At 48.4% G+C, this 15167-nt stretch overlaps 1 protein-coding gene, 2 non-coding genes and 2 pseudogenes across 3 annotated transcripts; all 5 read right to left on the bottom strand.

Moving 5' to 3' along the window:
* Positions 1-5594: 5594 nt before the first annotated feature.
* Positions 5595-5785, bottom strand: LOC142187174 (U2 spliceosomal RNA). The gene has a single exon (XR_012712517.1). It is a non-coding gene; the product is annotated as a U2 spliceosomal RNA (small nuclear RNA).
* Positions 5786-7420: 1635 nt separating this feature from the next.
* Positions 7421-7611, bottom strand: LOC142187172 (U2 spliceosomal RNA). The gene has a single exon (XR_012712515.1). It is a non-coding gene; the product is annotated as a U2 spliceosomal RNA (small nuclear RNA).
* A 1635-nt stretch (positions 7612-9246) lies between these two features.
* Positions 9247-9493, bottom strand: LOC142187149 (U2 spliceosomal RNA; annotated as a pseudogene).
* Positions 9494-13245: 3752 nt separating this feature from the next.
* LOC142187077 (uncharacterized) lies at positions 13246-14968 on the bottom strand. The gene has a single exon (XM_075261442.1). It carries the CDS (start codon positions 14870-14872, stop codon positions 13268-13270), a length of 1605 nt encoding a protein of 534 aa, XP_075117543.1. The 5' UTR covers positions 14873-14968; the 3' UTR covers positions 13246-13267.
* Positions 14969-15003: 35 nt separating this feature from the next.
* LOC142187157 (U2 spliceosomal RNA) lies at positions 15004-15096 on the bottom strand (annotated as a pseudogene).
* Between the last annotated feature and the right edge of the window lie 71 nt (positions 15097-15167).

Raw genomic sequence — 15167 nt, 5'->3', positions numbered from 1 at the left:
GTGGCTAGTATTCGTTCAGGCCAGCATCACGAATCATCATCGGTATGTTGTCAGTTTATTTCCTTTTTTAAATCTGTTCTTATTTGTTTTCAACCAAGGGATTTTACATTTTCATGTTACATAAAACATTTTCTTAGTTTAACATGGCCTTCCACTTCATGAATTTCCACAATCCCTCTCCATCAAGGCCTTTACTGTTGTCCAACTTATAATAAAAGTATAATTTTTCCAAAACCATTTTTATAGCATCCTCGACTGGAATATCCTCTTTGCGGAATATTAGCAAATTGCGATTGTTCCAAATAACCTCTTTTACACAAGTAAGAAAAAGCCACAACACTCTCTTCCTTCCATCCTCCACCTTTGCCATGCCATACATTATAATTTTGAAAGTTAACACATCAATTCCAGTAATACTTTTAGATATTCCACCCAACCTCCCCCACAGTTTTTTGGCATAACCACATCCCCAAAATACATGCTCTAAAGTCTCCTCACCTGCACACCTCTCTCTCGGGCAATCAGGATTGGGGTTTAGCCCTCTCCTGTGCTGGACACTACGCACCGGTAAAACGTTGTGAGAAGCCATCCACAGTAGATCTTTTTGCTTGTTGGTAGTGTTGTACTTCCCAACATTTTTCCATACTTCTGCCGCTTCTGTGGAGTTCAAACCCAGAATTGGGCATAATACCTGGTTTAGGCATCGAGTTTTTAGCCTCTTTTTTCCTGTAATAAATTCATCCATTTGTACGTCCTGTAACTGGTATTGGTTTATAAACTTCCCTACATATTGGTACCCTGGGGGGCAATTAAAGGCATATGGTTTGCCGCAAAAGTCTATTGGCCATTTAAGTTTTCTGGTTATGGTACCTGAGAGGTACCTGGTTAAAGCACCAGCCATTGTGTCTTTCTTTAGACTCAGTGCGAAGTTCTTTATATAGTTAAGACCGATAAAAACTGTTAGGTCTGGAAATTCCAGACCCCCTAATTCTCTTTTTTTGACTAGTATTTCTCTCTTTGCCTTTTCTATGGGGCTACTCCAGAAAAAGACATGGAGTAGCCTAACTAACTTTTGCGTCCACCTATAACCTGGTGGGAACACCATAGCAATAAAAAGGACCATGGGTAGGATGACGTTTTTTATAACTAGCAGCTTCCCTGTGAGAGAAAGCTCTCTGAGCCTCCAGAAATCAAATTTTCTTTGAATCTGCTCACACAACACTTCCCAATTTTTATATCCATTCAATCCTTCATCATACCATACCCCTAGCATTCTAATTTCACCATTCACCCTTTTCATCTCAGTTTCATTCACTTCTCGGGTAAACCCGAAAGTTTTGTATTCGCTCTTGTCCCAGTTTATCTTAAAACCGGACGCTAGACAGAACAAACTAACACACAACTTCACTCGCTGCAAATCACACATACTGTCGCACAACACACACACATCATCCATGTAACCCATACATTTTATACTTTTACCTCCCGACCCGGGGATAAACACCCCTTTGATGACTTTATCATTCCTCAGCATTTGCATCAGTGGCTCAATCGCGCAGATGAACATCATTGGCGACAGTGGACATCCCTGCCGCACACCAGACTTCACTTCAAACACATCGCTTAACCATCCATTCACTGCCACACAACTCTCAGCTCTTTCATATAACCCATACAACAAACTTACAAATTTGGCTGGGAAGCCCATCCTTTCAAGCAATTTAAACAAGTAAACATGACTCACTCTATCAAACGCTTTATCAAAATCAAGTACAGTAACAATCATACCTTTCCCTCTTTCCATACAATCACCAAGCAAATCCCTCATACCAACTATGTTCTCGTTCATACTACGTTCAGGTACTGCACACACTTGTTCTTCCATAACCACATACTTCACTACATCACGCATTCTGTTTGCTAGGATCTTTGCAAACAGCTTGTAATCTGAGTTTAGCAATGTTATTGGTCTCCAATTGGCAATATTTTCCTTTTCTCCTTTTTTATATAACAATTTCACCAACCCTCTTTTCATACCATCAGGCATACGCTGTCCCTCAAACAAACATTTCATAACATCCACAACATCCTTCCCCACAACATCCCACATCAGCATATAAAATTCATTACTCAATCCATCTAAGCCAGGAGCTTTGTTCCTGCTTAATTTTTTGACCGCACCCTCAATCTCACCAGCAGTCACATCTTCAATCAGACCTGCACATTCACTCTCAGGAACCCTATTAACCACGACTTCAAAGAAGTCGTCATTCACACCCAAATCACACACCTTCTTTTCATACAGCTTTGCATAAAACTCACGCACCACATTCACCATTCCCTCCCCATGCACTAAGTTACCATTCACATTATACACTCCATTCATCACATCTTTCCCTCCACACATTTTTTTAAAAAAGAAATTTGTGCATTTCTCATCAAATTCCATATACCTTACTTTGGCTCTGAATTTGATTTCTTTTCCCTTATTTAGAAACCATTTATCAACAAGTAACTTTTCCTTGTTCAAGGCAGCTTGTACATTGTAACCAAGCTCCTTACATTTTTTTAGGAAGTTTAACCTCTTACAGTGTGAGTAATAAACTAATCTCCGCTGCTTCGCTATTCTTTTTCCTTCGCTCTTAAAAAAGCCCGCTATTCGTGCTTTGACCCACATCCACCAGTTTAAGGTGGAGTGGAAAATACTCCTCTTCCTCCTCCATAGAGCATATTTTGCTGTAAGTTTCTTAATGACCTGCGGGTCCCGTAAAAGACGGGTGTTTAACCTCCACACCCCTTTACCAAATACCACGTTGCCAACCTGGAATTCAGCTGTCAGGCACTCATGGTCCGAGAAAGCTACTCTGTCCTGTGAAAAAGAATAAACAGAAATGGTTTTTTCCGAACAAAAAAAATAGTCAATTCTGGACTCTGTACGCCCACTGTCCGCGTGGTACGTACTGCGCGATCCATACTTCTTCCCTACATCCTGTAAGGCAAACTGCATTAACATGGAATTGAAACGGTTACCGGTTACATCTGAAACATTTTGCACTGTGCTACCTCTTTGTGTTTTTTCAATGGTACAATTAAGGTCCCCGCACACTATCGTGGGTGTTTGACCCTGCAGAAAAAACCGTAAGTTTTCGAAAAGTGCTAATCTTTCGTTTTTGCAGACCGGTGCGTAAATATTAATGAGCTTAAAGCTCCAACTCATATAACTTAAGTTTAACATTAAACATCTACCAGGAAGTATTGTATGTACATTTTTAACCAAAATGTTGGGGTTCTTAATTAAAACCCCCACCCCGTCATTCCTATTGGTGTTTGTGTAACTCCAGAATGTTTTCCCATCCCATTCACGTTTGGGTGGTGTTCTTCCCAAACCGCACTCCTGCACACATACTATGTCAGGGTTTTTTGATGACAAATAGTCCAGAATGGCAGTTCTCCTATGGCAAGCTGTAAACATCCTGACATTTTGGGATATGATCTTTAAGCTTAACACCATTGTTTATGTTTCAGGAATAAAGGGTTAATCCTATTAAAGCATCAAGTCCCTGAGACCCCAGGACGGGGGTTCCCAGCGCCTGGTTCAATGGCAAAACGTGTGATCTCCTCGAATTGGGCCACCTGACCGTCTTCCAGGTAACTTACCCCCATGGGGGAATTTGGGGCTTGCAGGGGCTGAGGGCTAAAGGCTGAGAACCCCAGCTCCACCAGCGATGTTATGGCACTTTTTGTTATTTCAAGTTCCCTTGCTTTAGCTTTGTCCTTCTTGGCCCTTTTTATTGCTCTGTTGTCCTCATTTATTGATTTTAATTTTAACATGCTTCCACTTCTTGTTTTGGGTTTGACTACTTCCAGTGGGGGGGTTACTGTACCAGAGTCTGGGCTGGTTAATTCCTCCGTATTTTGGCTTGGTGGTAAGCTAGAGTCTTTAGAGCAGCCGGCCACCACAGGCAGTGAATTGACCTCATCTTGTATGAGAGACAGACCAGCTGCTGCAGCTGCTGATGACTCATCAACAACAGCTGTGTCTCCTGCTTCAAAGGCATCCATCGCCGCGGCAACGTCATCACTGACACTGAGCTCAGCTGTTTCTCTGGCTGCAGTTACCTCAGCGTAGGTTTTCTTTGCTGAGGTAATTTTAGTAGTCTCAGCCCTATATCCTGCCTCAGGACATTTCCGACACATATGGTCTCTTGAACCGCATATGTCGCATGTGGCCAAATTGGGGCATTCATTAGCAGCGTGTCCGGATTCACCACAGCTTCTACATGCAGACTCATTCTCGCAATTAACCTGTGTGTGACCGAAGCGCAGGCAGTTCCTGCAATATTCAGGCATACCCTGATAGAAGAGGTAGCCATGGTTGCCACCCAGAGAGAAGTTGGCTGGAGGGTTTTTAACCCCTCCAATGCCTTCTCTGTCTGGTTTAAACTTGACCCAATATTTAGTAAATCCTGTATAAACCCCTCTGCAATTCCTATTATCGGCTCCAATTCTCACTGTGTCACAATATCTCATTAAAAAAGCTCTCACAAGGGACTTTGGGCAGTAGGGATTGTACATGTGAACTGTGACTAATTTCTCCTGAGTGGAGAAAAACGGTTCCACTCTCATATTTGCCAGATACTCATGGTCTTCATATCGCTTCAGTTTTTCAAATATACGCAGGCAGTAAGCCCCCTCATGAAAGGATACGTCAAATGTCCTCTTTCCAGCGAATTGCTGGATACAAAATACCTTATTTAGGTCCACTCCACATAATTCCACAAGAATTTTGTCCATGAGGTGGACAAGCACTGTGTCTCCATAGCATGTTCTTGCTGACACGAACCTAATGGTGTGTCTCCCAGCACCAGCATTCCTTGGATCCATGCTCTCTAGAAATTGCCCGAAGCACAAAAATAAATGCTTTCCTCACCAAAAACAGGTAGAGCACTACCTGAACACCTTTTGGGTGTTTAAATCCTCCACTGACACAAGTACATCCCAAAAACTTGGGCGCACCTGAGGAGCTCCCCTGAGAGCGACCTGCTCTGTCAGAGGAGAAGGAGGATCTACCTAGCAACCTCCTCAGCAACACAGGTGTACAGCATTACCTCAGTCAGCCAATCACTAGCCAGCAAGCATCACCACAGTCAGCCAATCACTAGCCAGCAAGAAATACATCATATTTATAAAATCTGAAACAAAATGAAGAAACCAAAATGAAAATAAATAAATTTGGACAAAAGAAAAAACAATTACCAAAAATTACAATGATAACAATACATCATATTTATATAGCGCCAACACATTCCGCAGCGCTGTACAATTTGTCAGGTTAATTTACAGACAACAATATACATTACAAAACTAGTCATTTCACACAATGCAGAAACTGAGGGCCCTGCTCGCAAGAGCTGACAATCTAAGAGGTAGAAGGGGTGACACAAAATTATTGAACCAAAAAAAAAATAAAATAAAATTCGGAAATACAAATAGGATTTCTCATCCAATTCTTCTGATTTGTTGCAAGACATTGAAATGCCAGCAAGCAGCAGAAGGAAAAAAGAAATTTTTTTTCTATTTTTCAACCAAATTAAGAGGGGTGCACCGGTCCTGGAGATACTGCAATACCAGGTCAATGCGTGGAGTGGACAGAGCAAGCTCTATTTCCATCTCCCTGTTCCAAAAATCCATTTAATATATGGTCCCCAGATAGGGGACGTATCAGATATTAAACTGATAAGAACAGATACTACACTTGATCTTAGCCAAAAGGCCGAGAAGCGATAACCCAAAAATTGGACGCACCCGAGCGGCGCCCCCCGGAAGCAACGTGCACTGCCAAAGGAGAAGGAAGAACAGCTAGCAACCTGGTCAGCAACTCTCACACCCAGGCAAGAAACACAGGTGCACAGCATTACCACAGTCAGCCAATCAATGGTTAATCACTACAGGAAAGTGACCACAGGTGATAGTAGAACTTTGGCGGCAAGGACTCGGCAGTGCACTGCCTTCGCAGCAGGCAAATCTGCATCAGGCCCGCCTCTGCATTAGACCACACCCACTAAAACGTACTTCACGAAGAGTTTGTTTGCTTTTCCTCGAAACACAGCTTCTACGGTTTAATTCCCAAAAAATAGAAAAGGAATACATTACATCACAAAATTGGGGCCCCCACAAGAAGAGAGTGAGTGGGGGGAATAGGAAAGCAAGCAGGGAGAAGAAGAAGAAGGATGGCTCTGGCTCTAAGACTCGTCAGGTTTGTCCACCGGAGGCCCGCACGGCTGGAGCATCTTCTCCATCAAATTGAAGCGCACACGGGCCTTGCTCTCGTTCTCAGCTACAGCAAAGTAGTTCAGCAGGTCAAAGTGGCCCATGTAAGAGCAGTAGGAGTCTCGGTGCTGATTCACCAGCCATTCCCACTTGGTGGTATCTGCGTGACCAGTGCCAATATATTTGGACTGGAGGTGCTCCAGCTGGCTGTGGATAGTGTACCGATCTGTCATGGTGTGTGAGGTCTGCACCAAAAGGTGAACAGGGTGATAGCCAATGCGTTTGGCATCACAGTAGGGCCCACGGCCCCACCTCTACACTTCTCAGCACATCGCTGTCTGCTTGGTACATTTTTGTCGTCATCAAAGCAAGTCCAAAAAATGCTAGACAGAGAAAATTTCCGAAACCGTACGAAGAATGTTCCTCTTGTACAGCGAAACAGATCAAATCCAGTTGCCACTACTGTCACTCAGCGATGCACAGCGCTTGCTGCAAATCTGCATAAACCCTGCCTGCATGTCAGTCTGTCTCCGGAGCAAGCAGGCAGCCACAAGAGGGCAACAAGCACTGCGAAATAAGAAGAAGAGGAGGAGGACGACAACAACAGCAGCAGTAATAGCAGTAGCAGTAGCATCAAGTTGTGCAAAATCCAGGTACAAGTGCAAAGCAATTTCTCTTGCTTGCCTCAGAAATTTTAATACTCCATTCTCTTCCACGGAAAAAAAGTTTTCAAGTCAGCAGGAAAATCTGAAACAAAATGAAGAAACCAAAATGAAAATAAATAAATTTGGACAAAAGAAAAAACAATTACCAAAAATTACAATGATAACAATACATCATATTTATATAGCGCCAACACATTCCGCAGCGCTGTACAATTTGTCAGGTTAATTTACAGACAACAATATACATTACAAAACTAGTCATTTCACACAATGCAGAAACTGAGGGCCCTGCTCGCAAGAGCTGACAATCTAAGAGGTAGAAGGGGTGACACAAAATTATTGAACCAAAAAAAATAAATAAAATTCGGAAATACAAATAGGATTTCTCATCTAATTCTTCTGATTTGTTGCAAGACATTGAAATGCCAGCAAGCAAGCAGCAGAAGGAAAAAAGAAATTCTTTTTCTATTTTTCAACCAAATTAAGAGGGGTGCACCGGTCCTGGAGATACTGCAATACCAGGTCAATGCGTGGAGTGGACAGAGCAAGCTCTATTTCCATCTCCCTGTTCCAAAAATCCATTTAATATATGGTCCCCAGATAGGGGACGTATCAGATATTAAACTGATAAGAACAGATACTACACTTGATCTTAGCCAAAAGGCCGAGAAGCGATAACCCAAAAATTGGACGCACCCGAGCGGCGCCCCCCGGAAGCAACGTGCACTGCCAAAGGAGAAGGAAGAACAGCTAGCAACCTGGTCAGCAACTCTCACACCCAGGCAAGAAACACAGGTGCACAGCATTACCACAGTCAGCCAATCAATGGTTAATCACTACAGGAAAGTGACCACAGGTGATAGTAGAACTTTGGCGGCAAGGACTCGGCAGTGCACTGCCTTCGCAGCAGGCAAATCTGCATCAGGCCCGCCTCTGCATTAGACCACACCCACTAAAACGTACTTCACGAAGAGTTTGTTTGCTTTTCCTCGAAACACAGCTTCTACGGTTTAATTCCCAAAAAATAGAAAAGGAATACATTACATCACAAAATTGGGGCCCCCACAAGAAGAGAGTGAGTGGGGGGAATAGGAAAGCAAGCAGGGAGAAGAAGAAGAAGGATGGCTCTGGCTCTAAGACTCGTCAGGTTTGTCCACCGGAGGCCCGCACGGCTGGAGCATCTTCTCCATCAAATTGAAGCGCACACGGGCCTTGCTCTCGTTCTCAGCTACAGCAAAGTAGTTCAGCAGGTCAAAGTGGCCCATGTAAGAGCAGTAGGAGTCTCGGTGCTGATTCACCAGCCATTCCCACTTGGTGGTATCTGCGTGACCAGTGCCAATATATTTGGACTGGAGGTGCTCCAGCTGGCTGTGGATAGTGTACCGATCTGTCATGGTGTGTGAGGTCTGCACCAAAAGGTGAACAGGGTGATAGCCAATGCGTTTGGCATCACAGTAGGGCCCACGGCCCCACCTCTACACTTCTCAGCACATCGCTGTCTGCTTGGTACATTTTTGTCGTCATCAAAGCAAGTCCAAAAAATGCTAGACAGAGAAAATTTCCGAAACCGTACGAAGAATGTTCCTCTTGTACAGCGAAACAGATCAAATCCAGTTGCCACTACTGTCACTCAGCGATGCACAGCGCTTGCTGCAAATCTGCATAAACCCTGCCTGCATGTCAGTCTGTCTCCGGAGCAAGCAGGCAGCCACAAGAGGGCAACAAGCACTGCGAAATAAGAAGAAGAGGAGGAGGACGACAACAACAGCAGCAGTAATAGCAGTAGCAGTAGCATCAAGTTGTGCAAAATCCAGGTACAAGTGCAAAGCAATTTCTCTTGCTTGCCTCAGAAATTTTAATACTCCATTCTCTTCCACGGAAAAAAAGTTTTCAAGTCAGCAGGAAAATCTGAAACAAAATGAAGAAACCAAAATGAAAATAAATAAATTTGGACAAAAGAAAAAACAATTACCAAAAATTACAATGATAACAATACATCATATTTATATAGCGCCAACACATTCCGCAGCGCTGTACAATTTGTCAGGTTAATTTACAGACAACAATATACATTACAAAACTAGTCATTTCACACAATGCAGAAACTGAGGGCCCTGCTCGCAAGAGCTGACAATCTAAGAGGTAGAAGGGGTGACACAAAATTATTGAACCAAAAAAAATAAATAAAATTCGGAAATACAAATAGGATTTCTCATCTAATTCTTCTGATTTGTTGCAAGACATTGAAATGCCAGCAAGCAAGCAGCAGAAGGAAAAAAGAAATTCTTTTTCTATTTTTCAACCAAATTAAGAGGGGTGCACCGGTCCTGGAGATACTGCAATACCAGGTCAATGCGTGGAGTGGACAGAGCAAGCTCTATTTCCATCTCCCTGTTCCAAAAATCCATTTAATATATGGTCCCCAGATAGGGGACGTATCAGATATTAAACTGATAAGAACAGATTTTTTTTTTTTTTTTTTTTTTTTTTTTTTTTTTTTTTTTTTATACTTTTCCCATACTTAATGGGGCAGGGCGAAGCAGAGACCCAGAAGAAGTCTCCTGAGTGCTCTGCCTCGTCCTACCTCATACCAGTACTTCCTAGCCCCACAGCCTGCATGCATTCAACAACTAGCTATCTGACATGTGGAGGAGGGGGGGAGGGGAGTAAACACAGTGCCCGAAGCTTTATTGAAGAACACACAAACACGAGGGAGCAACACAATGTCTATTCTAACTAACACAATAGCACTGCCCGAGCACCCGAGCCAGCTTGGGGGAGGGAGGGGAGGGAAGGGAGGGGGGAGAGAGAGGGAAGACTGGCTCAGAGCTCTGACAATGCAACTATACCAAATGCAAAGACAAAAATGGCAAAGTCCCAAAATGGAGGAAACAATCGAAGAAAAAGGCTTCTCAGTCTTCTTCTTCGTCTTCGCCTCTCAGGCTGTCCAGGATGGTGTAGTCCCGCAGCAAGCTGTGGATGAGCCTGCAGCAGTCCTGAAAGGTGACTTGTTCCCTCCTGAGAACAAGCCGGTTTCTGGCGAACCAGATAGCGTCTTTGAAACAGTTGAGGATCCTCCAGGCCTTCTCGCAGTCTGTCTCTCGGTGGGTCCCCGGGAAGAGTCCATAAAAAACAGAATGGTAAGAAAGCTGGTTCCGGGGGACCGAGTCCTGCAAATCATCCTCCAGGGCATCCAACAGGCCCTGAGCAAACGGGCAGGCCCAGAAAAGATGGTGGGTGGTCTCCTCTTTGAAGGGACATCTGGGGCAGTAGCGCGTCTTGCTCAGGTTGCGGGCATGCATGAACGACCTCACCGCCAAACCTCCCTGCACGGCCATCCACGACATATCCTTGTGCCCGTTGGTCAGCTGGGCCGAAGAGATGTTCTTCCAAACGACCTCCGCGGTTCCAGCCGGCAGCCCTGGGATCTCCTCCATGATGTCCTTAGCTCGGATGAGCTTATGGACGGTCTTGGGTTTCCAGAGGTCAGGCTTGAGCTCCTCCAGCTGGTGCTCCCTCACGAACCGGGTGACGTCTTGGTAGTGCCAAGGGACGGTCCAGTTGTAAGGGACGGAGCTGTTCCACTTGTCCCATCCTAGGCGACGCCACAGGGGTAACAGGAACAAGCGGGACATGGCTCGGCCTGCCGATTCCGTTCCAGTCCTCAGGGTTCTGCGGACACAATCACAAACAAAGGTTAGTCTCAACAGAGTGGGGATGTCGGGGACACCCTTACCTCCTTTGGACGGATCCTTGTACATGACGGCCCGCTTCACCCTGTCCATCTTGGAGCCCCAGATGAAGTGGAAGACGATCCTGTAGATGGCTTTAACCACGGTGTTGAGAGGTGGCCAGGCCTGCGCGGTGTAGAGGAGCACAGGCAGGATCTCATTCCGCAGGACCAGTGTCTTCCCTTCCAGCGAAAGCTGTCTGAGGCTCCACAGTCCAATCCTCTGGTTGCATTTGGCCAAACGCTCGTTCCAGGACTTCAGGGCCGCTCCCTCCTTTCCGAACCAGACTCCCAGGATCTTGATGAAGTCCGGTTGCACTGTGAAAGGAAGGGGAGAGGATGAAGCCAGACGCCAGTCTCCGAAGAGCATGACCTCTGACTTGGCACAGTTGACTTTTGCCCCCGAAGCCCGGCCGAACTTCTCGCAGGTCTGGACGAGCGCTGAGACCGATGATCTGTCGGAACAGAAGACGGTGACGTCGTCCATGTACAGCGAGCACTTGACCACGTGGTTGCCAGGTCCCGGTGCGGTGATCCCTCTAATCCCTGCATTCTGCCGGATAGACTCCGCGAAGAGTTCTATAACACAAACAAAAAGAAGGGGTGAAAGAGGGCAGCCTTGTCTGACCCCGGAGAGGACCGGAAAGGGGTCAGTCTTCCAGCCGTTCACCATCACCGAGCTGTGAATGTCAAAGTACATTAGGTCGACATACTTACAGAACCCCGCACCCAGACCGAGTCTGCGGAGAGCCTTAGCCATGAAGGCGTGAGAGACACGATCGAAGGCCTTCTCCTGATCAAGACTGACCAGGGCCGCGTGTGCACGGCGGTCTCCGATGTAGTGCAATGTGTCTCTCACCATGGCTAGGCTGTCCGCAATCCTACGGCCAGGAATGCCGCAGGTTTGGTCGGGGTGGATGATCCTGTCGATGACAACCTTCAGTCTCGTCGCCAGCACCTTGGCCAGGATCTTGTAGTCCACGTTGAGGAGAGAGATGGGTCGCCAATTCTTCAGCTCGCACCTGTCGCCCTTCCGCTTGTACAGGATCGTGACCAGACCTTCCCTCAGCGACGGCGGCATGGCACCCTCCACCACCATCTCCTCGTAAAGGTCCTTCAGGTCCGGGCAAATGAGGTCGCCCAGCGCTACGTAGAGCTCCGCTGGGAGACCGTCACTGCCCGGGGTCCTTCCGGTCCTAAAGGATTTAGCGGCAGAGAGCACCTCTTCCGCCGTCAGAGGGTCATCGAGCCCCTCGGCACCTGCAGGATCAAGGGTGTTAGTGATACCTGACAGGAACTCCTTGGCGGCGTCATCATCGATGGGCCTTTGGGAGTAGAGGTCGCGGTAGTAGTCGTGGACGACTCCCATCACTTCCTGCTTCCCCCGTCGGATGTTGCCGTCCTCATCCTTCATCTCTGTCACAGGTGTGTGGCCGGCGTGGAGTTTCCTGAAAAAGAACGAGTTACATTTCTCACCCTTCTCCAGTGTCTCCACTTTGGAACGGAAGATGACGTGCTGGGCCTCCTCCTCGAAGTGCCTTTTCAGGTCCCTCTTGGCCTCGGCGAGCATGTCCCTGACGTCCCAGCCGCAGCGATCGAGGTCCATCAGTGAGTTGAGCTCGCGCTGCATCCCCTTGAGGTCCCTCTTGCGCTGTGACGCCTGCTGGCGTCCCTTGACCTGGAAGAAATGACGGATTTGGAGTTTAACATATTCCCACCATTCCCAAACAGTCCTGAAAAAGAAGCGGTCGTTACGCCAACACAAGTACGCATCTCTAAGCTCCGCCAGCGACCCCTCATTTTCCAGCAGTGCGCAGTTCAACTTCCAGGAACCTGGGCCAGGAGGAAAACCGTGGCCCAGAGTACCCTCGAAGAGAATGCCCCTGTGGTCAGAGAAGAAGCAGGGGATCATAGAGTGCCTTACCTGGGTGACCGATCGAGAGGTGAACACAAAGTCAATCCTGGAGCGCTGCGAGCCATCCGGGCGGCACCAGGTATAATTAACTGATGCCGGCCCCATGGAACCCACAGCGTCCCGAAGAGAGGCTTCGGCCACCATCTCGATCAGTAGCTTTGACGTGACGTCCAGCTTCGCAGATGTCGAGGAGCTTCGTCCGTCCGCTTCGACAGGGCAGTTGAAATCCCCGGCCAATACCACTGCTCTGGTGGTGACGAGCTGAGTGCGCAGGATCTGGAAAAGCTCCAGTCGCTCGGCCTTCATGGGGGAAGCGTACACGTTGATGAGCCTGAGAGGCTCGCCCGCCCAGGTGCCGTCGATGACCGCAAGACGGCCAACGACGAGCTCCTGGACGGATTCAACAGTGAAGGCGTTCCCCCTAATGAGGACAGCAATACCTGCGGACTTACAGTCGCCCCCACCAAACCAGTAGGACGGGCCGTGGCTCCACTCCCTGCACAGGTGATGGTATGACCTGGAAGAAGGAAGGGAACACTCCTGCAACATAATAACATTAATGTTAGGGATAGCAGCAAAAAATGCAAGCGTCGTCTGTCGTCTCCTCTTCTCTCTCACACTTCGCACGTTGATGGAAAGAAGGTTAATTCCTGCCATAGTGAAAAGGTAAAAGGGTTAAGTTAACAATCAGAACGATACATGCAAGTTACCGCTCCCATCATCGATGTCTGGGCCCAACTCCGGTGTCCCGAGGCTGAGGCCGCTTCCGTAGATGTCTTCCTCCAGATCCTTGATCACTAGGGCCATCTGGCTGGGAGGTCCTTCCCCCTCTAAGACGGCGACGATGTCTGGGTCCATCTCCGTGGCGGAGTCGTCCACCAGCTCGTCGACCCTCTTCTCCAGTTCGGTGACCTCAGGGATAGGATCTCTCTGGACGTCCACCTCGATGGCGTCCTCTGAGGCCTCTATGGCGATCTTCTTGGAAGAGTCGTCATCTGAGTCCTCCCTGTCCTTCCTCTTCTTGGGCTGCTTGGGCGGCTCTGAGGAGACAAGAGATCGACAAGGGAGGGGGGGGAACTCCTCCATAGACAATACCGAGGTAGCTGGAGGAAGGACTGTTAGTGCTACCTCGGGGGAAGGGCGGGTGGGGGGTTGGGTGTTAACAGGGGTGTCCACCGAGGTTGTGGAGACTATAGGGGTGGAAACCTCGGTGGGGGTGGAGGTAGGGAGGGGTGCCGATTTCTTACCCTTGGCCTTTCCCTTTTTCTTCTCCTTCTCCGGTCCTGGTTTCTTCTCCTTAGTGGCCGCCTGGGCTCTAGCCTGGGTCCCGGAGGGACCGGCCCGAGCCGCTGGGGCCTTGGCGTTTCCGGCTGGGGCTTTTGAGGCCTTCGCCGGTCCCGCCTTGGCCCCGGCAGAAACCACGGTGGAGGGGGGTTCCTTGGCCACGGAAGCCCAGGATCGGGTGCGCATCTTGCAAGCCTTGTAGACATGGTCCGCCATGCCGCACAGGTTGCAGGTCTTGGCCGTGGGGCAGTCCTTTGTGGCGTGGCCCTCCACTCGACACATCCTGCAGGCGTCAGCTTTGCAGTCTTTTACCTGGTGGCCCTCCTTTCCGCAGCGCCGGCAGGCCTTCGGTAGGTCGGGGTACCAGATGAGACCACTGCTGTTACCTAAGGAAAATGTTTGAGGGAGATGCCTTACCTCGCCGTCCCTTCGCAGTTTGACGACCACCGACCATTTCCCAGTCCAGTAGCCCGTCTTGTTCAGGATGCGAGTGGGATCCCGCAGCACTGTGCAAAAACGAGCCAGGAACCGGGCGATGTCTCCGGGTGGGGTGTGCGGGTTCCTCATCGTCACCGTCACCCTCCTCTCATCCATCTGGACAGGGCAGCTGCCCAGGAAGGCCTTGAAGGGGGAGCCCGGTGCCGCTGACTTGACCGCCTCCCAGTACCGGCGGCAGATCTCCATACTTGCAAAGGTGACGTAGAATAAGCCCGTCACAAAGCTCTGGACGCTGAGGGTCTGGCAGGGGGAGAAGCCCTGGTCTGCCAGCATGGTCCGGCAGAAGACCTCCTCGCTCAGGTCCGGGAGCCTCCCGTCCACCTCCCTAAGCTTGAGCACCACGGTCTGCTTCATCCAGGGCTCCAGTGAAGGAGGTCCCTGTTTCCGCAGACCGGGTACACCAGGCCCGGGGAGAGCTTCAGGGCTGGCGTCTCCGGTTGCCGTCTTCCGTCCGACGTCTTCTTGAGGAGCAGCAGCGGTGGTTGCCACGACGTCCCCTGAAGTCGCCATCTTCGTCCTCTTCGTCGTCTTCTTCTCCAGCAGTGTTCTAGCTCAGTTGCTTCTTCAGCTGCTCTCTCTTGCTCCTCGTCGTCCGAAGTGTTCTATCACTCGTAGACAAGGGGCTCGCGTTCTCGGCCCCGAACTGGTGGGATACAAGGTTTCTCTGGAATCAGAATAAATTCTGATAAGAACAGATACTACACTTGATCTTAGCCAAAAGGCCGAGAAGCGATAACCCAAAAATTGGACGCACCCGAGCGGCGCCCCCCGGAAGCAACGTGCACTGCCAAAGGAGAAGGAAGAA

This window comes from Leptodactylus fuscus, unplaced genomic scaffold (genome assembly GCF_031893055.1).
Source record: "Leptodactylus fuscus isolate aLepFus1 unplaced genomic scaffold, aLepFus1.hap2 HAP2_SCAFFOLD_134, whole genome shotgun sequence".
NCBI classification, from domain to species: domain Eukaryota; kingdom Metazoa; phylum Chordata; class Amphibia; order Anura; family Leptodactylidae; genus Leptodactylus; species Leptodactylus fuscus.
This window is presented reverse-complemented; position numbering and strand designations above follow the sequence as displayed.

What these genes read in the sequence shown, in the direction of transcription:
- LOC142187077 (XM_075261442.1), bottom strand. Translation starts at nt 14,872, where the DNA reads ATGGCGACTTCAGGGGACGTCGTGGCAACCACCGCTGCTGCTCCTCAA.